The sequence below is a fragment of the Haplochromis burtoni genome, unplaced genomic scaffold (genome assembly GCF_018398535.1).
Source record: "Haplochromis burtoni strain Fernald_Lab_line unplaced genomic scaffold, NCSU_Asbu1 Contig_11, whole genome shotgun sequence".
Lineage (NCBI taxonomy): Eukaryota > Metazoa > Chordata > Actinopteri > Cichliformes > Cichlidae > Haplochromis > Haplochromis burtoni.
The window spans coordinates 3,620,476-3,647,199 of NW_024582372.1; the positions used below are offsets into that span (position 1 = coordinate 3,620,476).

The following is a 26,724-nucleotide window of genomic DNA, read 5'->3' on the forward strand; positions in this document are numbered from 1 at the left end:
ACACACACACACACACACACTTTCTGTTAGAGTGTATCGGTGCGTAACGTGTTTCGGTGTACCCTTTCCTGTCCTCCTCTCCTTTTCCCTCCTTCACTCTCTCACACATCCTGTGTTATCTCCTGCTCTCCTCCTCGTCTTCCCCTCTGTCACTCGGTCACGCTCCACCTCGTCACATCCACTCTCACTCTCTGACCACCTACTGAAAAATGAGAAAAATTATCTTGTCTTGCGGCTGCAGTTTTCTTTTCCATCCATCTTAATCTGCTCCATCTTCCTCCTGCGCTGTCTCTTTCTTTCGATGTCTCTGTTTTCTTTTCTCTCACTCATATCATCTTTTTGTCACTGCTGCGACTTCAGCCTCTAGCTTTGTTCTCTCTGTGCTTTATATGGCACTTCACTCTTACTCTAGCACTGCGCTTTTTATGCTTCTGTGTTTGTTTGAGACGAGTTAAGACGGAGCACTCAGTTGACTCTCTGGAACAATGGCATTGATTCATTTTTTGCCACCGACCTTTGTTCTGCACACAGTAGTGACACAAACACACACTTTCTCTTTCATTCTACTTGTCTTTAATCTCGACATCAAACCAGCGCATGGCTGTTTTCTCTCTGTGCATGTGTTAGGATTTACACAAATTGCACGCTTATTTTACAAAATTTTACTCATAATTTTAAAGAAAAAAGCTACGTTTTAGGATAGATTTCTCCTTCTCATTCCCTTTAATCTTGTAACCTTTTCCTTCCTGGCCTGAACAGGTCACAGGTCACTAGGTCACTGTGAATCACACAATGGGTTTTTAATAAACTTAATCTAGTGTTTATTTATTTCATCACACCACAGCGGTTATGCATAGATGGATCTCTGGAGGCCCCATTCTGTCCCCTTAACTTCTGCACTGTGTGCTGAACTCAGCTGTAGTATCAAAATAGTTTTTCTTCAACTTGATTTTTATGTTTTGGAGGTCAAAGCCACGGGGAGACAGTTCTGGCGAGCAGGGCTGGTGGTGAGTGATAATTGTGTTGTTCATAATGTCACCTTCAGGGAATGATCTACACAAGAAGTTATTTTAAAGGTTATGAAACTTAAAGCTCCTTTCAGCTCCTCCCTTGTTCACTACGGATTGCTACAGCGAGTAGCTCCACATATTGGAAATGGCAGATTTTTATACCGGATGCCCTTCCTGTCACAAACCCAAAGATTTTTTTGTTTCCTCCCAAAATTGAACTGGGGATTTTGTTTTTCGTTTTTTAGGTGAATGTGTAAACCACTACTCTATGGAGAATCTAAGTTGTTAAACTTCAACTTAAAAGTTTTTGATTGATTCCCAGAATTTGTTGATCAGACCTTGTATGTTCACGAGATCGTTTGGTTGTTTTAGACATAGATTTCTGCTCATCAGTGTGGATGTTAAAGTAGTCCCTCCTTACTAATGTCTTTGCTCAGGATGGACTCATGCTCTCGGGCGAAGAAGGAAAATGGCGCCTGCTGAAGGAGGCTCTACCAAGACTGGAAGGGCTGAAAGCCGAGTCCAGTATCCTTTGTCTCTGTCAAGTTCCTCTAAAGCCAGTGGACACCGAATCTCTATGAGAACTTCTTGTAATTGTCTGCTGTTCATATTTCATGTAACTGATAAGACAAGCATCAAGTAATGAGACAACAGTTGAAGTGAGTTTAGTTGCTTAATGAAACATGATACTGTAACTCGACTGTCTTAAGTTAGGTCGTAAGTAAGATCGAATTACTTTGGTGCTGATCAGATTAGATCAGAACTTCATGTACTGATGTACAAATGATGATGGTGGTGGCTTCACTGGTTGGTTGGCAGCTCCGAGTAATTAAGAGTCGAATTAAAAGTGGATTGAGATTCTGTGCTTTCATCACCATAAAGCTGGCGTAACCATTTTCATCATAAAACAACACAAAGGAGGGAGAGAGACAAACATCAGATAGTTTATATCATTCAGCGCAGAGAAGTAAACTCATTTATGCAATGTTGTTTTCATAAATCCTTAAGATTTCCCTGAGGAGTCTGCAGCTTTAATCATATTTTCGGGGATGCAGGATAAATGTTACTTTTCCTTAATTCACCTTCCAGATTGGGAAATGCTGTTGGAGAGCAGTAGGCATCTGTTATCAAGCGTTGGTGGTGAAATTCCTGAGGAAAATCTATACAAGCTCAGAATTACAGACATGGCTTTAGATGCTTCAGTTCACCTGGGACGCTGGGAGGAAGCTATGAGTTACGGGGTGACGACACTTCCAGCATACAGGTGAGTCACTGTGTGCCTGTTTCTGTTTGGCTCAGGCAGTACACTGTCAAGGTAACTAAACAATCTGCGTTTCACCCACGAATGACTAATATGTCATCAGATGTAAAGAAAGAAAGAAAGAAAGAAATCATTTTCCTATATTTGTGTATGTGTGCCTGGATTCAGGGCGTTTATCAGACCTGGTTTTAGGATAAGCATAAAGTCTGAGTGCATTCAAAGTGCTGTTCACTGAGATGAGGGAGGATTGCATAACCTTACCAGTATAAATTAGTACAGAGATATGGGTTTATTGAACCGTCCTGATGCCTTTTATAGTCAACTCAAAACTTCTGGATTGTGTTTAATTTTAGTATAGATCAATCTTTACTGTTTTTAATACTAAGAAAGCGAGTCGGAGAGTGTTCAATTGCTACCATGGGGATTAGGGAAGATTAAGTTACTTGATGTAGTCCTAGACTTTAGTAGATATTATCATCCATCCATCCATTTTCTGCAGCCTATCTGAGTCTGGGTCATGGCAGCAGCAGTCTGAAAGTAGAAAGGCCCAGATCTCTTCTCTTTACCTCCGTCAACTCTTCTGGGGGGGAAACTGAAGCGTTCCCAAGCCAACTGAGAGACATAATCTCTCCAGCGTGTCTTGAATTTGCCCCGGGGCCCCTTCCCAGTTGGACATGTCAGAAACACCTCACTTGGGAGGCCTCATGAAGGCATCGCAGTCGGATGTCTGAATCACCTCAAGTGGTTCCTTTCAGTATGAGGAGTAGTGGCTCTACTCTGACCCTCTCACAAATGACTCTCACAGAGCTCCTCATCCTGTCCTTATGAGTGAACCTAGACACCTTTCAGAGAAAACTTACTTTTGCAGCTTGGCTTAGCCATCTTATTCTTTTGGTCACTACCCACAGCTCATAGCCATAGATGAGGGTAGAAATGTACACAGACCAGTAAATCTTCAGCTTTGCTTTCAAACTCAGTTTTCCTTTTCTCTTTTTATCATAACACTTCCTGTTGTATTTGTTGGTTTTTAATATCAGGCTAGTCTGTCTTGTAAAGAGAATTTTGATGTCATGTTAAAATAAATGTTAACTAAAAATGAATAAATATAATACTCAAAGAGGTGGATGAGAGAACCCAAATGTCCAAAGAAAATCAACCTATCTTTAACCTGCCAGCTCTTCTTCAAACTCTGCATGATCTCTGTGCCCGTGCAGCCATGTGAGAATAGGGCAGGTAATTGGCATCTTCCTGCAGGAGTCTGTGTGTGATGCAGACTCCTGCTGTGTGCTGCATGTGAGATTTCAGACAAGGTCCTGAGCTGAGTCTCACAACATTGTGCTGATCATATATGAACAGGTATGATAGTGTGTTAGGTTAACATAAAATTGATGTTTTTTTGGTTTTATTTCTTAGTTTTTCTGCACTGAATTTCCTTTTGTTATTTTCTTGAAGCAGAGATTAAAGATTATTAGATTTAGTTAGCAATTTAGCAAGCTCGCATAATAAAACACATCACAGTGAAAATGTCCGAGTTTATCACTGCAGCAGGAAGATCAATGCATATTTTTTTACCATCATAATTAAATGTTCAAAACATGGGAAAATCACCACAATGACAACCCTTGAGTTACTGGTTTTCTGATCTTCGCATTTTATTCCATTGTGTTGCTAATTCAAAAATGAAAGACCACATAGGCTTCATACAGTCTCGATCAAAAGTTTAAGACCACTTAAAAAATGGCAAAAAATCATATTTTGTATGGTTAACAAGGTTCCAAGTAGAGCTTCAACATGCAACAAGAAGAAATGGGAGTGAGACAAAAAAAAATTTGAGCATGCAATTTATTGAAAACAACGCTTAAACTGAAACACCTGATCAAAAGTGTAGGACCTCATGCTTTTAAAAGGCCAAATCTGTGCAAAAATGAGGATTCATTGTCATTTTCTGTCAGGCAGTCACACTGTCATGACGTTCTGATGGCAAAAGCAAAAAAAAACATTCCCTTTTTGAACGTGGTCAGGTTGTTGAACTGCATAAGCAGGGTCTCTCGCAAAGTGCCATCGCTGCTGAGCTGGACGCAGTAAGACAGTCATTTGGAATTTGTTAAATGATCCAGAGGGTTATGGAACAAAAAAGTCAAGTGGAAGACCCCAAAAAACTTTCACCAGCACTGAGCCAGAGGATCCAATTGGCTGTCCATCAAGACACTGGACAATCCTCAACCCAAATTAAGGCCATTACTGGTGCTGACTGCAGCGCCATAAACATCAGACGGCATCTGAGACTGAAGGGCTTCAAAAGCAAAGGAACGTCTCCTTGAATGTCACAGATCTGACCGTTTGGACTTTGCAAGAGAGCACCAATTAACACCAAACATGGGAAATTGAAAGGTGGAAGAAAGTTTTATTCTCTAATAAGAAAAAAAATTACCTTGATGGTCCTGAAGGTTTCCAATGTTACTGGCATGATGTTTTCAATGCACCACGGTGGAGGGGGCGCCATAATGGTCTGAGGTGCTTTTTCCTTGGAACAATGGAGCTTCAGGAGGTGCAGGGGCGTCAAACGGTGGCTGGCTATGTCCAGATGTTGCAGAGAGCATCCTTCATGACTGAGGGCCCTCGTCTATGTGGCAACGACTGCAGGTTTTTCAACAGGACAATTGTACAGTACACAATACCTGCAGGACAGGGGACTTCTTCCAGGAGAATAACATCACTCTTTTGGGTCATCCTGCATGTTCCCCTGATCTAAATCCAATTGAGAACCTTTGGGGATGGATGGCAAGGGAAGTTTACAGGTTACAGGTTTCTTTGGAGGTGTGGTCCTAAACTTTTGATCAGCTGTAAAACAGCCTGTTTCAGTTGAAGCGTTGATTTCAATAACTTGCATGCTCAAAAAATGTTTTATCTCACTCCCATTTCTTCTTGTTGCATGTTGAAACCATGCAAAATATGATTTTTTTGCCATTTTTCAAGTGAGCTTAAACTTTTGTTGTGAAAATGAATTTTATTTTCAGCTTTGCATGCAGGCAAATGTGCTTAAAACAAATAATTTGTAAGATCAGAGCAAAATGTTTATGCCATTCATAGAAAAATTGAAATCTAAACTGAGATTCCTGTATATGCAGGTAATCACCCTCAAATCTGGGAATGCAATGTGATGTCTAAACCGACAGGGCAACTGTTAAGTCCTCAAATATTTTTATCTAATAAGTACAGCATTTGTAATTAATAAAAGAGTAAAAACCCTAAGTGAATCAAGTAAACGCAATGAACAAGGGAAAAAATAGTGAAATGATGGTGAGAGAGTTGGATTCCAAATCCAAAAATCTTTAAATCTACGTCTGAATTTACAGTAAATTGCATCAACAGTTCCCCGCTTCGATTGTCCAACCATCACTCTGTCTCTTCTTTTTTTGCAGTTCAGTTTGTACAAACTCAACATTATACCTACGCACTTCAGCAAGTGTGTGTGTGTGTCAGTATGTGTGAGAGAGATGCAGAGAAAGAAAGACTAATTGATCTTGTGTGAAGGGCAGCGCTCTACTGGGATAGCTGTGCTCACACACACACACGCTCCCGCAACAGCATATCCACAGGAGAGAAACGGCAACGGCCTATAAATAAATAAGCAGACACAGGGCAGCAGAAAGAAAGAGATGGTGATGTGTACAAGGGGATGGAGAGAACTGCTGTAAAACGTGTGTCAAAGAATCAAAGACAAAGCCAGTGAGAGGGGTGGTTGCGGGGGCTTTAGGCTCTGTATAAAAGATATAAGCAGGAAATTAATGAAAAATGAGAGGTGGGGTGGGGGGGCTGCAGGGTGATCAACAGCTTCACAGAAGAGAGAGGAGGGAAAAAAGATCTGCAGAAATGATGGAAATAAAACATGAGTGATGGGATCACAAGGAAAAGAAGAGTAAAGGTAACGTACAGGAAGGGAAGGGTTAAAAACAGGTATAATGAATGAAATGGACATGGACGAGTGAAAATGTTGAAAGAAAAAAGAGTGGAAGGAATTCAGGAGAAAAAAGTGAGAAGTGAGTGGGAGGAGGATCCTCCATATTCATCTCCTATCTTCCTCTGGGCTCTTCAGATGCTAGGGAAGAAAGATAGCTGCAGGAGTTCTCGATCACTCCATTTCTCCTGTCCTTCCCCTCATTCTGTATTCCTTTTTTCTTTCACACTCTCCCACTGCAGGTCTTTTCAGAGTTACTCTATTCAGTTTGTGATATATGGAGAGGGTTTTCCCTGCGAATAATGCTCACCTGCTGCAGGCTGTGCACACCAGGCCTATTGAACCCCTTCTGTACTGCACATATTTTACTGCTATAGATATGCACACACACATATACCCAGATTATTCTGTTCACGAATGCATCCAGATATCTTTCTTTCAGTAGATGCTCTGATGACTTTTTATGCATAAAGTAAAGCAAAAAGCATCTCTGGACACATTTTGTAGCTTAGTGTTGTTTCTCCATTTCTTAAACACAAGTACTGACAATCTTCTCAGACCTACAGGTCAGCACGAATGTGGAATAATAGCATCAGCTTGATACTTCCTTTTTTACATCATTCAGTTTTTGATTTTTAAATGCCCAGACCTTTTTTCTCTGTCTGTATTTGCATTAACATTCAGCAGTATCACAGGGACAAATCTCTTGCATAAGATTTCTGCATCAGCAGTGGCCTTGATGGACCAGCCAAGTGCACCCGTGGTGTCAGTCTTTATGAGTCCTGCTGTCAGCGTATGAAATTGAAGTTTGTTTAAAATGTTGCAGACAAATGAGACTAGCAGACAGCGTAGATTTGTCTAAAAACCACAAACTGGTTTAATATAATATTTAATGAAAGGCTACTTTTATAAATACCTAATCCAATGAGAAGATGTTGGTCGTTCTAACCTATAGGCAAAGTTACGAAGTGAATAAAGTAACTGAAGAAATGTGTTTCTGTGGATAATTTAGACTTTTCTCAGATTGTTTACTCTTTTCGATAAGGCTGCTTGTAGCTATGCAGCTTGGATCGAAGATCCTGTGCAGGCATCACTTAGCTTTAAGCAAACCAGAAAGGTTAGAAGTCAGTGTTATCGATCGCTGTGGTCCTGTTGTCTGCTAGCTTACGAGACTCGGGCAAAGACCTTCTTTAGATGCAGTAGTTAATTGGTGACTTTGTCTGCAAAGACGGCTGACTAACTGTGATTTAAATGTTCTTTGTCTTGCATAGTTGTTGCAATTTCCCTTAAATGTACAACTGAAATTACTGTTGCATTTGACAAACAACAAAAACGCAATTAAGCTAAATACTTGCAGCAAATCTGACCTTCTCCTTCAGTTACTTCTACTTAGTAAGATAATCTTTGTTTCCCTCTCACAAACAGCAGGCCGTGGATCTTTTTGTTCCAAACAAGTGCCTCATTAGTTCCACTGCATTTGCCTGGAAATGCTACACTTTTCCACAACTATTAATTTCTTCTTCTCACTGCCTCTCGTATGCATAGCCGAGAGCTATAGCTTTGTAACTAGCTCCGTATGACGATGAGACCGTATTTCTCTTCAATTTACTCTTCCGAGGAGAAAAAAAAAATAGGGGATAAATCAGGAGACAGCAAATTAATTAAATTACTCTAATTGCTTTGCGGTTCTATATGAGAGGAATTATAATTGGATTGTGGGCTTGATGTGTGTGTTTGTATGTCGTGGAAGTCAGAATCACTGGCTTGGTGATTAAACCAATATTGTAACTTATTATTCATGGGCTACTAATTTTGTTGGTTTATTCTTTGAACTTTCTGTTTAATAATTCAATTTTAACCAGAGGATAAGGGGCCACCTCTTTAATTGGTTGGCTTGTCAGTTGATAGTTTAGTTTGGCTTTGAGGTTCAAACAAATGGGCGGTTAGCATTGTGGGTAAAAAGTGGTGAAAAATTAGGAAAATATAGAGTTTGAAATGACTCCAGCTGTGGCCACTACATGGAAATTCATTTTGGATTTCTCTTTATTACCAGAACAGATTTTATTGTTAAACAAGAGTGGAAAACTTAGCCGGGGGAAGCTGCTGCCCATAAAGAAATAATTAAGAGTAATGCCCGGTTAACATCAGGTGCTGTTTCTATTATAGCGCATATTGAATCCCCTTCTGGTGTCTTTACTCTGGAGAGAAGTGAAAACTGGCAAATATGCCGGGTCAAACAGGGTGAAGTGGATTTGTATCGACCTTATCTTTGTGTGCGCACGCTCATACATTAATGCCGATGCGCGTGTGCATTCATGTATATGTGTTTACTCACAGCTCTTTTTGTTTGTTTGTCAGAGACGGAGAAGTGGAGGAAATGGAAATGGAGAAGGGCTCGAGCTTTATCGGTGCACAGTTCTTTAAAATATGTAATCAAGAGAAAGGAGGACAGAACAAATAAATAGAAGGAAGATTAAAGAGGGCTGCAGAGGTAGAGTGGAGAAGAGAAATGAATGGAGAGCAGCCGAAGAGGGCGGGAAACAGCTGAACAACATTGGCAACTTTAATCCCTGCAGCTAGCGGGGTAAAAAGCACAAATATAAACGGGGAGAAGCAGAGGAAGGAGATGTGAAGCGGGAAAAAGGAATGAGAGATTAGAGGAGGGGGATGGAAAAGAAAGGAGAATAAAGGGAAAGAAGAGCCGGGTAAATGAGTGTTTGAGAACTCCAGTGTTTGCCAACAACAAAGCTGTTTCCTAACAGTCCCTAGTGTGTATTTATCTTTATAGGATGAGCAATGTCCCAGTTCAGCATGTGTGTGTGTGAACTTTCACTGTAACACATGTATTTGTAAACATTTACAGTCATGCACATATATCAATAAGCAGTCAAGCTCATCCATTTTTATGCATATGTGCATCTAAATCCATTTGCTCCACAGATACGAATTATAATTAAATGCATTTAGAGGAAAAAGAAGAAATCCCTCTAATTAATTTGACAGCACATTTTCTTATTTGCAGATCTTGCATTAAATATGTCCATGTAGAACGCAAAACAAGAGTGTGATTTTTAATATGTTTAATAGGCCCTGTGTTTATTTTAAAACAGCTGCTGCTGTTAGATGGATTTTATTAGTTTTGCATTGAAGTACACCAGAGTTGCTGAGCTGTGTGTGTCTGTGTGTGTGTCTCTGTGAGAGATGTGGGAGTCTCTTGATGTCAAAATCATTGATTGGCTTGATGACAGCTCTGAATCTGTCACTGCTGATACACAAACTGCGTCGTTTTCTGTCACTGGAACGTTCCCTTCTAGAGACAGAATGACTGAAAGGTGGTAATTTGTCTCCTTGGCTGTGTGTATTTTTATGCAGGCAGCAACATTGGGTTTTGAATGGCACATTACTTGTTATTACCCATCTACTCTTTTTAATTTCTTACCTTTTTTGTTGAATTATCTTTGCATTACACTGCATGACCTCAGATGTGATGTGCCGTCATTTCTAGTTAACAGTATAATAAACTGTGCATTTCCCGTATAACAGCACACATATGTGCTGGTAAAGATCTACAGAGAAGGTAACAAGGAGTTGCACTGTGTCTTTGTAGGGTGCCAAGAGAGAAACTGTGGGACTACCTGGGGAAGTTAGGAGGGGTAGAGAACTATGTGAGGGTGAGGACATGAAATCAGTGATAGAGAGTCTGGAGAGGTGGGCAGAAAAGGAATGAAAGTCAATAGAGGGAAGACAATAAATATATGGGGTCAGTCATCCAAACAAGTGAACAGTGGATAGCAAAGAGGAAGAAGAGAGTGCAGGTAGGGAGTGATCAGAATGGAGAGACAGAGGACACTGACGATGGAGCTACCAAGCAGGAGGAAGAGGAAGACTTAAGAGGTTCATGGATGTAGTGAAGGAGGACATGGAGATGGTTGGTGTGACAGAAGAAGATGATAGGGTGAGATGGAGGACGATGATCCACTGTGGCGAACCGTAAGGGAAGGAGCTGAAACAAGAAGTAGAAGAGGACTGCCAGTAGACTCTATGCTGCCTCAGATTTAAAGACAGGGGCTGTGATGTAATTACTGTGTACGGATTAGTAAGCTAATATTTCACATCACTCCCTCATCACAAGTTCCCATCCTAGCTCATGAGTTATACTTGTGTTCTTTCTCTTTTTGCTTTTTTTCTTTTGTACTTGTCCTCCTGTGTTTCCTCTTCCTTCCTTCTGTTTTTGCCTTATTGTCCTCCAACTGTGTGTCTCTCTCTCTTTCAGTGGCTGATCACCTTCATACCTCACGCTGAGTGTTCCAGTGTCCTCTCTCTTGTCTGGCAGCTCCCTCTTGTTTTGTTTGTCCTGTCTGACTGATCAGCTGTGATCAGACCTTCCTTACGAACATCTGCATTTGCGTCGGTATCATGCATTTGAGTCCTCACTTAGGGTGTACCCCTCTCTGATAAATGGAATGAGATTATAGTAACGTGCAACTTTAATGCATTACCTTGCAGCGGATTGAAATTTGGACATATATATGCATTAGTATCAGTGTTTTTTATGCTTTTATCGATGCTAAATAGAGTAAATAAGTATAAGCTTTGACATACAAGCGTGCAAAAAAACATATTTAGTCACACTTGTGTATTCAAGGAAGTATAGTCAAACAAACATGGAGGCAAGCTTTTTGCACACTTGTAGAAACTCTAAATATTCTACTTTTCCCCCCTTGCTGTTCTTTTTCTCACTCATGCATACTTGTTTATGCATTACACATGCACTGAGACACTAACAGGAAAAGCAGATTTTCTTAGTCTTGTTTGTGGCTCTTGCTGTTTGGTTCCATGCTGTGAATGTCAGTGGATTGCCTCAGACTTTAGAAATCAAACTGATGAATTAAAGGAAACCCTTAATGTTATATCATGTATGTCCCTGCTGATAAATGAAGTTGATTTAACCTCATTATGTAGTGACTTATTTCTTTTAAGTGACTTGTGAAACAATTAAGTAGCTTGTCTTGCATAAGTTTGTCTACATGGGACATTATAGCATACAAATGTGTATGCTATTGTTTCCCGACTTCCATTTCAGTTTCAATGTGTATATTTAAAAAGTATGACCAAGGAGTGGGCACCACACTGGTTAACGTCCCTGGAAATGCTTAGATGCTAGACAGGAAATTGGGGATGATTGATGAACCTAGGATGTAGCAGGCGTAATGTGAGCTTTATCATGATTGGGCAGCGATGAACTAATTATTTACTCTTTGTACCGATATTGGAAGAGTCATGTGAGTTTGTGCATCCAGTGTACATGTTTTCTATAAACTGGCAGAGGGCTTGTGAACATGTCCCTCAGGGTTTCCTGCGCAGGACTCTGCTGTTGATTTAACCCAGCCAGCCATCCACATCCAGGGGCAGAGCGGTTTTATGAATACTAATTCTCTGTTTAGTATTGCAGCCAGTTTTTGCATAAGAAGAAGCATTAACTGCTCCCGTAAGAGCAGTATGGAGCATTTTCAAGCAAAAATAGAATAGATAGAATAAATGTAAAGGAAAATTACAGTGCAAATGATACCAGAAGAACAACACCCTGAAAGAAATGAAAACAATAATGGAACTTTTCACTTGTTGTGGTGAAATCTAATTACATGTACATGTTGTCTTTCTTCCTAAAGACAGTACTACCGCGATCCCCATCCAGTCCATGGGATCCAGCTGATGAGAGTTGGAAAGCTGCAGCATTACCTGGAAAACATCGAAGATGCTTTGGACACATTCAAACAGGTTTGAAGGACTAAATATCAACAAGGACATTTTTTACATTTTAAACTTTATTATTAGCTAATAGAACAAGTCTGGAGACATGTCTTTGTACCAGGTCATGTTAGTCTTAAGCCCTCGAAATGAAGGCAACGGGACTTCTTTTACGAACCAAAAACGAAGACCAGTTGCCTTCATGTCGGGCACCTAAGATCGTGTGGAGACATGTAACAGCAGAGATGATCAGGCAGGATTAAAAACATCTTCGGTTCGTTTTACAATAATCTCTAAAGTACTTAATCTTTAAGTAAAATGTCATGAAAACAGTTACTTTCAGTTTCCTTTATAGAATAGATTGTGTAGCATTATGTGATGATCCCGTTTCATTACATCACCATACAAGATTGTTCTGGTACTAACAGGGAAGAAAGCTAGTTATGCTTATGTCTCCTATTCCAGGCTTATGGAATCGTAAAGTTCACCCATGGTGAAGATCACCCATTGACGACCGAACTAACGATGAAGATGAAGGAATGTCACAGTGAGATGGATCATCATTCCTCCAGCAGACGCTAAGACGAAGGCGAAAGAAACGTCTTCATGTAACTGATTTCACTGCCTTACGTTCTTTTTATTCATCAACCTGAATAAACGGATTTGTTATTTTGCCATCCATACCTGACCTTTATTGTCTCAACAGTCTTAAAGTAAGGAACTGTTGTTAAAACAGCTCCAGCAACACTTCAGGCTCCTCTTTATACTTTCTCGTGGCAAATAAAACCTTTTTAGCTTTGGTTTGGTGCAGTTTTACGTTAATCGCTTTCATAAATTCTAGCCATAAAACATCTCATTAATGATATCCAAGAACCTGCTTTTCCCAGAATTCCATGAAACGCCAGTGATATTTCTGCAGTTTTGTAGCCAGCCTGTTATCCTGTTTAAATTAGGTTTATGGAAACATTTAAGCACAATTAATCCCATTAATCCTAAAGTTTCTGCATCCTGTCCTTGTTTGAGAACTGGAGAGGAAGAAGCAGAGGGAGGGAGGAAAGCCCCTGTTGGCCCCGGTCTCCTCTGTAATCTGTAGATTCCATTGTGATGAGTGATCCTAGGGTGTGTGTGTGTGTGTGTTGGTTTAGTAAAGTACATACATCACCCTCTGTGCATTTCCATCACACATACTTCCCATGTTAATCCCTGTTTTTGTTTCTCTGCACACACACACAGTTTTCCCATGTTAATCCCAAAATTCTGCCATATGCAAACTGATGACACTATGTCCTAGGGGCGTGTGTGCACGAATGGGTGTTTTTCTGCCATCTTTCTGAGTCTTCTCAAAAAACTGAGCTGATTTTTTTCCTTTTGGCTCAAAATATTTTTTGTAATTATAAAAAAAAAACTGTAGAAACGAGGTATCAACAGATTATTTTTCAACTTTGAAGAGAGAAACGATGCAAGCTTACTGTGTTTCAAAGACTGAGTGGACCCTAGTGGAGTGAATGGCCTGTGGGAGCCGTCTGTGCTGCTGCACCACTCCTACCTACATTACTCACTTCATTGGTTTTGTTGCTTTCAGTCCTTCACTCGCTCACTTTTCCCATATAACATCCATCAAATGAGATTTACTGTTTCTTAGCTATAACCTCCTGTCTCTCCCTCTCTGTCACTCACTGTCTCTCTTCCCCATTTATCTCTCTCTCCAAAGGCTTTCAAATGAAATTCTCTATTTGCCGGAGTCTCTCTTTCTCTTTCACTGCACGTCTCTGCAGGCAACCTGACCACACAGAAATAAAGAACACCAAATGTTTTTTTCTTTCTTTCACCACCTCAATTCATTCCCCCCTCTACCATTTACTCAGCCCCATTTTTTAATTTTCACATTTTCATTCTCATTTTCAGAGACACTCTATGTCACTGTTCCTCCCCCTGCACTACCTCACCTTTACTGTCACCTTACTCGCTATCTGCTAATATTATTCATTTCCTCTCGCTCCATCTTAATAACTCTCCTCTCCATAATTTACCTTTTCTGAAAGATACAAAAGTCAGAAGTTTTCCTACCAGAACTGTGGGATTTATGTCTTATTTGGTTTTGGCTCACTGATGTTTGCTTTTACTCACTTTTGCTTCAGTACTTGATTATATTTAGGTAATTAAAAGCAAAAAAACCAAGCATTAACCCTGCAGCAAAATGATGCTTACCCAGTGTGTTTAAATGAAAGACCAAGAGGTCCTTTAAGTGTCCACATGTGACAAGTTAGTAGTCACATGTAATTTGGCGATGCTAGCAGCTTTGCCAAAATACAGTATTTGAGGCTGTGAGGATGAGAACGCTGTGGCTTTTTCAGTCCTTTGATTTAAGAGCAGACTTAAATCAAAGGACTGTGAAGCTTAATAGTAACTACCATTACTGCAGTCACCTGAAAACACTTAAACCTGTTCTCTGCATGTTGACTAAAAGTTGCACACTTGCTTTTTGAGGATTTTTAGCTATGCTAGAGTCACTATTCTTGCATTCATTGTTTCCCAATTTCTTAGGCCGTGTGCACACTCCACAAAAACCTAAGAGCTACAGCTCAGAGTCGACAGGCCTCAGTTAGCATGTTAAGTTCACGATAGTAAAATTAAAGACTGAACAGGTGTCACTTGTTTGGAAGGTTTGCCACAAGAAAGGTTCTTCTCTCTAAAAACAACAAAAAAAAACATGGCTGGTTTTTGTAAGATTATAATTAATTAACAAACCACTTCTAGAACAATGTGCTTAGATGAGACCAAAGTGGACGTGCTGATGGACATAATTCAACGCACTCTTATCAGCTGTCAAGCACGGTGGGCTTATGTTGCAGCTACAAGAGTTGTAGTATTGAGTTGAGCTCTTCTGCAGTTATCTCATAGTATTAGTTACAAATCACCTAAAGGATCCTTCTTTTGCTACACTTTTAAAATTCAGTACACTGTAATCTTATATTGAATAATTTCACCTACTTTATTTCTCTTGTACAGTTTTGGTTCTTCTTCTTGTCACTCCTCTCTTCTTGCATAAAAAGCAGTCCTGTACTCGTCTTCTTTCTCACTTGTCTTCCTTTCTTCTTGCATTTCCCCCTTTGCTACCTTTATTCTTCTCTCGTCTCTAATCTATTATTTCTCCTCGCTCCCATTCCTGCCTTCTCCTCCTTCCTGTTCCCTGCCGTGCACTGATGATCAAAGCAGGCTCAACAGGGCATTACTGTATGTCACAGAAAAGCTGCCTACAGGGTACTCAAGGTCCACATTTACACATGCTCTGGAAACTAAATGATATTTTTGAGTTGTCCCAGTCCCTTGTTTATGTAAATCTAACAGCCCAATGCAATAACGTACAATGTTACGTGTTCCATGTTACATCATTTAAATTTCTGATGAGTTTGAGTCGTAATGCAAAAGATTTTTAGTTCATCAGAAGTGAAACAGCACGCCTTCTGGACATCTGCACACTACTTCGTCTATTCTTTGTGCAAAGAATGAAGCATCAGGTGTGAAACTCTTTTAATACATTCCTTTATTTACATCCCTCCATCTTTTTCTTCCGTCTTTACCATATGTCAGACCAGATTTCACAAAAACGGTAAATCTGCAGTGGACAATATGAGCACAGCGAGACTCCTGTGCACCATTTGTTCCACATTTACACTGATAATGTGTTGTTTTAAATAGAATTACTGAGGGCATTTAGCATGAAGAATATCTCACAACTGGCATTTTTATCAAGAGACTGGAACAGAAAAGTGATTTTTAAAAGTTTTTTTTTTTTTAGTTATCCAGAGATCTTCAAACAACTGACCCTGTGTCTTACAACTGAGCAACACAGAAGTTGACTCCTAATGCTAATGATAACATCTGTTTTTGGTAAATGTGGTCTGACCCGGACTTTAACACACAATGCTGCCTAAGATGCCTTGTGTGAGATTTACAGATAGCACATTATAATTCTTAAATGTGTCTACAAAATATGCACCAGCACAGCATATTTGTCAGTTTATTCCATAGATCATGTGATGCTTATGTTGTGCCTTACAGAGTGACTTTGCAGATGGAAATCTGTGAATAACTTGATTTAAAACACCCCGCTATTCTTTTAGCTGTAATAGTTTCTAGCAATTTTTGATTATTACTACAATAATAAAGGGATATCCCATTAGATTTGGCAGTAACATATCAAGGAAGAAACCTCCCACATAGCATCTTAAAAAGGATAGTTCAATAGAAGCCATTAGCTCATTTAGAGGTTAGATTTCCCAAAACACTCGCTGCTAATTACACAGGGCTGCAGTTCATAAGACACAGACGTTTCTCTTAAAGCAACACAGCTGCCTTCATACTGGAAGGCTTCTGATTTGCATGTAATCAACTAGCATCCCTGTTCTGCATGTGAATGTTTGGGGAACCAAACCCATTGAAATCCTCAAGAGGAACAACAGGAGCAAATGAAACCACCAACAAAAAAAATATCTAAAATAAAAATGGCATATATGATATGTGCACAGTATATATATTTATATATGACATGGGCTCAGCAAAGTATGTACAGTTATTTTTCTTTTTCATCAATGCATAGTAACTTTGTAAGATCATGAGGTGTACATAAATAAGAACATTAAGTAGCAACTCAAATAAATAAACTTTCATTCATGACTTGCACGATGAACACGGGGATAAAAACAGGAAATGATCAGAGATGCTGTTAAAAAACAAAAAAAGCCTCTCAGTTTGTCAAAAGCGTCTTGCTCTCAGGGGTAATTTCTCACTAGATTATCTCTTGGTTATCCCCGCCAGTGTGCACCACATAAAATCATTAGCTGATTCAGATCCACGTGAAGATAAAAACTTCACTGAATTAACTGTATTTTCTGTTTCAGCGACAGCACGTTCTGGTTTTTTGCTCTTAGTGGAGGAAAAAATCAGCACTACAACGCTTTTGACAAATTACACCAATACGGTGACATCATTTCCACTGCTCTCATGTCGCTCTCCCATAATGCTCTCTGCTCGACAACAACAGACACGATGACAGTGATGTAGAAGAAGCATTTGAAAGGCGTTGTTTTGTGTTTCAGGGGGAAATGGACTCTTTCGTATATTTATATTTGTACAAACATTTAGATCATAAGTATCTCAAGCACCATAGATAATAATACTAACAAATCTTAGGAGTTGCTATCCATCCAAAAAGTGGAACCAGGCAGAGATCTATGTCTTAAGCTCGTCTCCTCCCTTTTTAATTAGGTTCCTTTTATTTTTTTTATATAATGTAATTGTCCTTTACAATATAGGGGATATTAGAAGTGTTTAAATACCCTATAGCTGTAGTCCCAAAATATTGATTAAATCTACTACCTTGTTTCATTATAATTAAATGTTAAACACAGTATATTGACGCACCTGCGTGTCCCTCACAATTTATCTATAAATATGTCTTCAGATTTCGATTATCCTGCTCAATGCTACTATCGTACATAGTCTCTACATGGTCCCATTGCACTCAAATAAAAAAAAGGATACCTTATTATAAAACACACACAATGACAAATCATTCCGTTTCTTTTAGAATAGAGCAGAACAACACAGATACGAATAACAGACAGACTGCCTGTGAGTCAGGCAGGGAGTCAGTCGTTGGTTGTATTTAACACCAGATCAGAGAGAAGTGTTTTCACCTCTACTACCTTCTGACATTTCATAGCTTTGTGAACATTAAAAATCTCTATCGAGGGAAACATCGTGTATGAATGCCCCGGAGGGCCGAGAGTCACATGTGCTCCGTTTGTGAGTAAAGCCAAAGTAAAAACGACACCACAGGATACCAGATTCAGTGTTTTTGTTTAAACACACATAACTTTGTGTCCTGGAAAAATGTTTAATGCTTTTAACTTTAGGTTTTTGGTCCTTCCAACTTTAATTAAGTTAATCTGTAGTTTTCCTTTAAAGGGGACCTATTATGCTTTTCCTGTTGGGAATAAGTACGAAGAACTAAAATGGTGTTTCACAGAGGATCAACTGAGAGCACTTCACTGAGGCCCAGTATAAAATAAATAAGGATTATTTTGATCTGTTACTCATGCAAAGCGGCTCCTGTGGAGTCCGAGAGTAAAAATAAAGAGCATAACAGGTCCACTTTAACGTTGTTTCTCTGATCTCTAATCAATGTACCAAAGACCATACATTGAAACACACATTATTAGTTTGTTTATCATATAGTGAAACATTGACCCACAGTAAAACATCACATTTAGAAAAGAAAATGAAAACTGCTTCCAAGGACACTGATCTTTTCTGGATGTTTCTATACTAGCACCATACTTACTTGTACACAAATTTAGAGAGAAGGAGACTTGGTCTTGGTATTGTTGAAATGTTCACAAGGCACTTCTAAATCTTTTCCTTCGTCCTCTTGTCATTCTCTCTCGGTTAGTCTCTTTTAGTCGCTGCACAACAATACCAGGCCACTCTGTAGTCAGCACTCCGTATTTACAGCCAAAGGCTTTTAACCATGTAAAAAATGTTCTTCCAAAATGTGTTAGATGTGAAATTATTCTTCTCTTGCACTTCAACTTCAGCTTTCTCCTTCTTAAAAAATGGCAGTTTTTGTTCAGCTATAGCCTTTTTTTTGCTCTCGGTACATTCTTTCAAAGTTTGACTCACTGCGTGTCACTGCGGTCCAATTATTTTGTTCTCTGGTTACTTGGTTTGACATGTCTTTTTAGACTCTCATACACTATTTGGGCAGCCATATTCAATCTCTGATTGAAAGTAGCCCGTCCATTAGATAGTTTCTAAGGTTGTTTCCAAGCCCCAGCAAACAAATCTACAAATCTTGTCTCTGTTTTTCTGTTAATTTTTCTCCATAAATCTTCTTTTGATTTTTCCGGCCACCTGGCCTTCTGCTTACTCACATCTGGACAAGACGCTGGAATAATATGCAGGATCATGCGGTCGGTCTATTCCTGTGTTCATCCTTCCAACTGTCGAGCTGCAGTTAAAGATTTTCTAAATGTGTTTGATTAGTCAGGGGAATGGTCTAGACATTGACATCGTCGAGGCCACTTCTCCGCCTCCATCTGTCTACTGATGCCTTGAGGACACATCAAAGCAGGTGATCATCATAAGATGGGCTTTGCAGAAGTTGACTCTGGTCTCCAGTTTGTCTGTCACTGTTTCCAGAGCCTCCAAATACTCCAATGAGTCCACTTCATAGGCCTGCTGCAGCTCAACTGGACACAAATAGAAAGGTGGAGAAAATACATCATTCCTTGATAAAGTGCTGTTGAATGTGGGTTTAATAATTAAAAAGGTGCCACCGGTTATATTTTACATGTTATTGTTAAAATGGAATAATGATAAATGTCATAATAATAATTTATAACAATTATGATTTAAGAAAAAAGAAGGCGGCCGATGAGTTAATCATCACTCTCTCTACACCGGTCACTGTTGTGAGCACCTCAGACTCCAACATCATAGCTGTAATGGGCTTGATATCAAACAGTGATGGCATTGCCTGCTGGTCTCAGATTATCGAATAATGTAAAGAGAAAAACTTCCAGCTAAATCCCTGCAAGTCCAAGGACCTCATAATGGACTTTACGAGAGAGTAGCAGAGGAAATTTGGCCCTCTCTGCATATTTGGGGCCCATGTGAAGAGGGTAGATAACTTTAAACACGGTAGTGTTTACATCACAAAGGACCTGTCATGGTCCTGACACATGAAATCCCTGGTGAAGAAAGCCCATCAGCACCTATAGCATCTCAGCTACCTAAGAGACTTTAAACTCCCACTCAGGGTGCACAGGAACTTCTACACCTGCATCTTGAGTGGGAATATCAACACCTGGATGGTTAGTTGCACCAAGCAGGTGGTCTGTTAGCTGAGAGAATCTTCAAGACCACCCTCCCCCATCTGTGGGACAGCGTAGAATAAGATCTCAGAGGATCAATAGGAACTCCAGCCCTTCTTTTATGGTTGCATGATTCATTATGTTGGTTGCACTTTTATTTCATATACAGCCCAATAGGTACATAACTGAATAATTAAGTCTGATGTAGCCTATTGCTACTTATGTAAAATCTGCATTATTATCCAAGAACTGTTACGATTAGGATTCACATCACAATTCACACATAAATCAGAGATTTATCCATTTTTTCATACCTGAGTTTGTTTGTACTTTGCAAAAATTGTACAAAAAGTGCCTCTGACCATTTATTCAAAGAAATGACAGCTAGCTATCTTAGCGAATTTAAACACAGCTGTATTAAATCACTACTACTTATTGATAATTATTATTATTATTATTAAATGTGTTTTCTTAAAAAGAAGATTAGGGCATGGCAGCATGCCGATTGTATGCAAAAGCCTGTTTAGATGATTCTGATTTACTAAATTGCACAGTAGTAAGAAAATGTCCTTAAAAGTGCAATTGAGGGCAATTAAGCCACACCCTTACAAAAAAACACAACAAAGCAAAACATTATTTCGTATCGTGAAAGTTTGCCCCATCAGATGCATCAATCTGCAACAACACAATCCTTCCCACAAATACATTTTTGTGTCTATTGAAGTAAAATCTATAATGTCCAGTCACTTCATATTTTTAATAATGAAATGACAGAATGTATTTGTCTGAAGAATGAACCAGCAGTCATGTAGCACAGCATTAGTAATTAACATGAGTCATGTAAAATATAAAAATATGCATCATAACTTAAACATAATAGACTTATTTATTTCAGAATAATCCTCCACTAAAATCCTAAACAGTTTCTAACCTCCTTTGCTCTCTCACACACAGACCTATATTCCCTGATGTGTCAGAGGTCCACACTTACACTCAGTGGTCCACTTGTGTGGCTCCAGCATCAAGTACTGTTTGGTTTGTTCCAGTTCTTTCTTGAGACACTGGTACTTGGCTCTGACTTCACTGATTCGCTGCTGGCGGTGCTCCAACAGACGAAGCTTGGCACTGACATACACCACCTCCTGACACACAGAGAAGGCAGACAGATAGACACGGATTTTATTTGGCTTTATTTTTTCAGAGGAGCGTGTTGTGAAACACAGGTGGGTCTCCTTCAGCAGCAGCACGCTTAAAATTCACACAGTTAAATACATTCGCACCTCATCGTCTCCCACTGTGGCTGCAGCTGAGCGCCTTCGGACACTGAGCAGCTTTCACTGGAACACGATTGTGGCTTTCTTAAGGTTGCTGCAGGGAAAATCTATATTTCATGCTTTTTCTCCATTTCTCTTTTCCAGTGCTCACAGTGCTCTCTCCTCTGATCACATAAAGGTTTAACAGTGGAAACCCCCCCAAAACCTGCATTCATTTACAACAATTTCCTAAGTTTAACAATTTTATTCTGCAAAGTCCTCAGAATTTAGAATCATTTTTTTAAGTAAGCCAAGATATGTAGATTTATTTTAAAAGTTCACTGTTCACACAGAACTAAATGCTAATGTTGAGCTATTCATGTTCTGAAAATCCTTGCTGTTGTATTTTTTAAAACCTTTTGGTTTCTTTCCACACTGTCACAACAACACAAATCCTTTTTCATCCATTGACCAACCACCAGCTTCCTCTTCTGGGTTTCCATTAGCAGCAGTGTCCAACACTTATTGTTTTTTAATGTGCTTCACCACCATTATTCATCAAATCAGTGTCACTGGAATCAAGAGCAATAGCCATCTTGCACTTCTGCTCTCCTTCTCCTTCACTCTTCAAAAGACATCCATTCATCCTTCCCCTTCAGTCAACCATAATAAATCCTAAAAGTTTTTTGCTATTTTCTTCTTCCTCCCTCTTTTACACGTGCTTCCTAGTCAGCCTCCTACATAACTGTAGTCCGGTGGGAACTAGATATTTTTAAAATGTGTCAAAATGAAGCTCTGAACACCGCATGTACAAATATCAAGTGGCAACAACCATCGTAACCGAGGATTGCTGAGTGGTGGCTCCAAAAACACTCCCAGTATCAACTTCCATTACAAATTCAATTAAATGTTCTAGTCACTCTGGTGTCATTAGTTCACTCTTCCTAATCAGTGTATTAGTGGCTATTTTTAGGCTTTAGAGAGAAAATGAGAGATACTGTTTGGATGAGGCAAGCCGGAAGTAAAGCTGGAATCCAAGAACCTGTTTTAGTTGAGAACTGGTGCCAAATTGTCTGGTTCATCTGAATAATAAATCACTTCCTGACATGGTTGATCTCATTACTGAGGTTTCAGCAGAACCAAGTCCGATTTAGCCTGTTTTTCTACTCTGATTCTACCCTGTATCCAGAGTCAGTCATAATAAAGTGCTACGTTAATGCTGGAAAGGAGGAACTGACAACCAATGAGATCTGTAGGCAGAACTGATAATGGCATTGACAACAATAAAATCTTGCTTAGATTATAATATGTTGTAATAACGTTTAATTTTCTTTTGTCCTCACTTGCTGGTGGTGTATGCAGAACTTTTCCATAGATGGTTTTGCTTTTCATCAGCGTGTCTTAATCAGTTTTGGGTTCACTGTAATTTTGTCCTGTTCTTTGAAAGTAATACCAGTAGACCCTCAGGGGATTCCACTATCCAAGAAAGTGAAAATATATTTTCTTTATGGTTTTAAATCTTAATGCACAAACTGTCACATTAAGTAAACTGCTTTAAATGTAACTCGTCTGTTAGCTTCTAGCTACACTCGCCTCCTCCACCCTGCTAATATTTGGAGCCTCGCCTGGCTCCAAGGAGACAAGATAGCACCAGACATTAACGTTATTCTCAAGGCTTCAGTTTAGCTCTAATGCAAACTCACTGAGTGATATTATCAATATCCATCTTTACATACGCCACATGTTCCTTTACTAAAATGATATGCTGCTTCCTAAATGTGAAGTTTTGTTTTCCTGCAAACTGCCCAATAACAACGCACCCTGTGATGACACATATATGCCTGAATTTTTTACCTTTTGCCCATCACCCATTTAGATTTTTGCTCAAGGACGTGTTGACATACGGGCAGGAAGAGATAAGGATCAAATCTCCAACCCTGCAATTTGTTGACCTGCTCCACCACTTGACCTACAACAGCTGTGCAGCTCAGGTGTCTTTCCTCCCTCCTCCCTCTCACCTTGCTCCCTCCTTTGTCCTTCCTTTTCTGCAGCCGTTCAACATCATCTATCTCGTACACCTTGATCTCAAAGGTTTCTGTTGTTGCGGTCACTGCCCGGAGGTTTGAGGGTGCAGGTGGCCCAAGTGGCCCGTCGACCCAGCATGCACCAGGGCTGGAGGAGGAGGAAGAAGAGGACGTGATGGCTTGTTTGGAGGAACGGTGAGAAGGCGATGATGAAGAGGAGTCCAAGGTTAGTGCTGGGATCAGACGTCGACGCTGGAGACCTAAAAGAACAAATAAAAAGAAGATTACAGAAAGACTGTTACACACTGATGACAGGAATAGTGAAGTTTTGAGCTAAGACGATAAACTGTTCATATGAACGGCAGAATAAAAAGTGTCTTTTTTTTTTACCCTTTTTTAATTCTAATTGAAGAAATATCGCATGTTTGGAGTTATATACATTCTACTTTTTGGTGCATTTTATATAGCATTGAAGTGCCAGGTTATAGAGTGCAAAAAATGCTGAATATGTTTAAAAATAACTGATCTGAGCCGATCTGATGCAGTTTTTTCCTAAATATACAAAGTGCCAAAGAATTTTTCAACTCTGCTTGTTTTATCTCATTCATATGCTTAGTTTGCTTGCAGTGCGTTTTACTCTCAAGATCACCGTTAGTTTAGCTCCATAATCCTCAAACAGTGCATCAGTCCCTAGTGGTGTGGCACAGAGCCACCACAGGTGGGGTGTGGATGAACAGAAGAAAAATGCTAAATGAAACTAAGCTAAATGAAAATGGGAAAAACAAATACTGATATTATAGTGCTGAACTTTATTATTCACTAAAATAATTCTAGGGTGTAGTAATACCCAAAAGTGATGAGGTTCAAACCAACTATCAGAATGGGGACAAAGGAGGTCTGAAGTGACTCAGTGAGATCCTGCCAGATGTACTGGTCCTACCTAAGTCTAAGGAGCTGGGAAAGGGGGGAAAAAAAGTCTGGACTTTTTTAAGTTGCTTGAAGACGTTTCACCTCTCATCCGAGAGGCTTCTTCAGTTCTAAGGTCAAATGGTGGGGAGTCCCAGATTTAAGCCCTGTGGGAGTATTCCCCCAAGAGGGACACAAGGTGCATTGTTATTGGGCAGTTTGCAGGAAAACAAAACTTCACATTTAGGAAGCAGCATATCATTTTAGTAAAGGAACATGTGGCATATGCAATGATGGATATTTGTCCCTCTTGGTGGGATACCCCCACAGGGCTTAAATCTGGGACTCTCCACCATTTGACCCTAGAACTGAAGAAGCTTCTCGGATGAGAGGTGAAACGTCTTCAAGAAACTTAAAGAAGTCCAGACGCCTTTTTCTTTCCAAACTTCTTAGACTACGATGACCTGGATGACTGAGAACCTTTAATGGTCCTACTGGAGTTTTCCCATACAACTATCTCTAGAGTTTATAGATAATGGTAAAAAAAAAAACCCAGAACCCACAGAGAAGAGAATAACTGAACTGCTTTGAGCTAATAAGAACGCAGTAACTCAAATAACCAGTTGTTATAACTGATGTATCCAGAAGTGCATGTCCAAATGCACATGTCAAATCCTGAAGCAGATGGCAGAAAACCACACCGGGTGCTACTTCTGTCAGCTAAGAATGGAAAACTGAGGATGTAAATCACCCAGACTCACAGAAATCGGGCAATAGAAGATCAGAAAACTGCTGCTGGGTCAGAGTATGGTGTGAACAACATGAAAGCATAGATCCTTCCTGCTGTGCATCAAGGGTTCAAGCTGCTGGTGGTAGTGACAGCCCCCATTTAGTATAACTTAAATGACACAGCCTACCTGACTATTGTAGCTGACCATGTTTATCCCTTTATGATCACACTGTACACTTCTTCTAATAGCTGATTCCAGCAGGATATCACACTACAAAGTTAAAATCATCTTTAATGCGTTTCCTGAACACAACAATGAATTTAGTGTAATCAAGCACCCTTCACGTACACCATATCTCAAGATCTCAAGCTAATTTGTGACGATATCATGTCAATATGAATTAAAATCTGTGAGGAATGTTTCCAGGACCTTGCTGACTCTTCGTCATGAAGAATTAAAAAGCTCTGAAGGCAAAGACAGGTCCAACCCTGTACTAACAATGTGAAACTACAGCAATGAAATGACCAATATTCACCCTCGGGGTCTTCAGACATAGTTATATGATCTTTTTTGATTTAACATATTTGACACATTCTTACATTTCTGTTAAATCATATTTGTTGTGTAGCAATGAAGAAAAAAAACTGGGAGACATTACTGGAACTATTTTATAGTACAGCAGTTTAGCTACAGGCTTTAGTCTTACATTGAACTGCAATACATCTGACATCTCTCTGCTAAGCAAAAAGACATCTTTCCAAATTTCAGATTCTTCCTTGAACGCAATAAAACCCTTTAAGTGTCGGTTCACTCAGTGGGCATACCTTTCTTGTTTTGCACAGACATGATCGGTGGGAGAGGGGAGGAAGACAGATAAAAGACTCACTGGAGAGAGACATAAAGGAGGGGACAAAAGAAAACTGTCGTGCGAGACAGAATGTGAAATTGATAATGGAGAAGTGAAGTGAGATAAATAAAAAAGCAGGTAGAGCTCATAGATAATAGCAGCGGGTCAGTCTCTAATCTAACCACTGCGCAACACTGAACACACGTGCGCTTTGCATAGAAATTTCCAGACATGTCAACAGGAATGAGAGTTATCAGATTCACCAGAAAGTCAGTGATAAGGTATGTGTGAGAGAGGGGAGAGGAAGTGCTGATTTTAATAAGGTTGCAGCTGTCTTTTGGTCTCGAAGCAGCGCATAAAGGTCAAGCAGAGACATTTGTATTTCATTAGGAAGCAGCATAGAACGGGACAGAGAAAGATTGAGTCTGCGGGGAGAGGAAGATGCGAGGGAAGCGAGCTGGATGAATGACAGAGAGATGGGGTGAATACGTGGAATATGAGGAGAGAGGTAAGCACATGAATCCAGTCTAATGAAAATCAAGGATAAAAAGAGAGACTCAGCTGGAGATGTAATTAACATTTCAGCTGGATATTGCCTCGGTCCTTTATACACATGCTCTTTCTACCTTTTAATTATTAAGAGTATAATCAGTTTTCTATCACCGGGGCTCAACTGTATCAATCGTTCCTCGCTTACTGGCTTCACCTTGATTCACAACAAACACAGAATAATCCTTCACACCTTTGTGTCATCTTGTGGCACTGTCGTGGCTCTTTGATCCACAGAATCGGTTGTGGTGAAAGCAAAATGAGAGTAAACCCGGAATTTACGCTGCATGGCAGGAGGTGAGACTGCTTCCCGCACACTTGGATGGAAAGGCTAATTCCCTTTCGAATCAATAATTAGACACACACTGGAAGGAGCTGCCTCTCTTCAATCTGATTTTTTATGCACATATCAATCCTCATGCTTAACCAATAGGCAGTAATTTGGCAGGCACATTAGCAAGCTCTCTGTGTTCTGTTCTGGTGAATATATATTCATTACAGCCTACACCAGCAGATTCCCTTTTACCATTTCACAGATGACTGGTCAGGGTCACCTTACC

The 26,724-nt window shown here is 39.7% G+C and overlaps 2 protein-coding genes across 3 annotated transcripts in view; one reads left to right on the plus strand and one right to left on the minus strand.

The window, feature by feature from the left end:
• The window catches only part of smyd3 (SET and MYND domain containing 3), a 95,822-nt gene extending 83,164 nt beyond the window's left edge, over positions 1–12,658 (plus strand). The window contains exons 9-12 of the mRNA XM_005915055.2: positions 1,448–1,535; positions 2,100–2,274; positions 11,899–12,007; positions 12,443–12,658. Coding sequence (XP_005915117.1) covers positions 1,448–1,535; positions 2,100–2,274; positions 11,899–12,007; positions 12,443–12,559 — 489 coding nt within the window. The 3' untranslated portion in view covers positions 12,560–12,658. The remainder of the gene's footprint in view (positions 1–1,447; positions 1,536–2,099; positions 2,275–11,898; positions 12,008–12,442) is intronic.
• Positions 12,659–15,504: 2,846 nt separating this feature from the next.
• Positions 15,505–26,724, minus strand: part of kif26ba (kinesin family member 26Ba) — a 107,735-nt gene continuing 96,515 nt past the window's right edge. For both annotated transcript variants that reach the window (XM_005915052.3, XM_042214162.1), the window contains 3 exons: positions 23,126–23,391; positions 20,846–20,996; positions 15,505–19,230 (listed from right to left, as the gene is read on the minus strand). In XM_005915052.3, the coding sequence (XP_005915114.1) occupies positions 19,082–19,230; positions 20,846–20,996; positions 23,126–23,391 (566 nt within the window). In that variant the 3' untranslated portion in view covers positions 15,505–19,081. The remainder of the gene's footprint in view (positions 19,231–20,845; positions 20,997–23,125; positions 23,392–26,724) is intronic.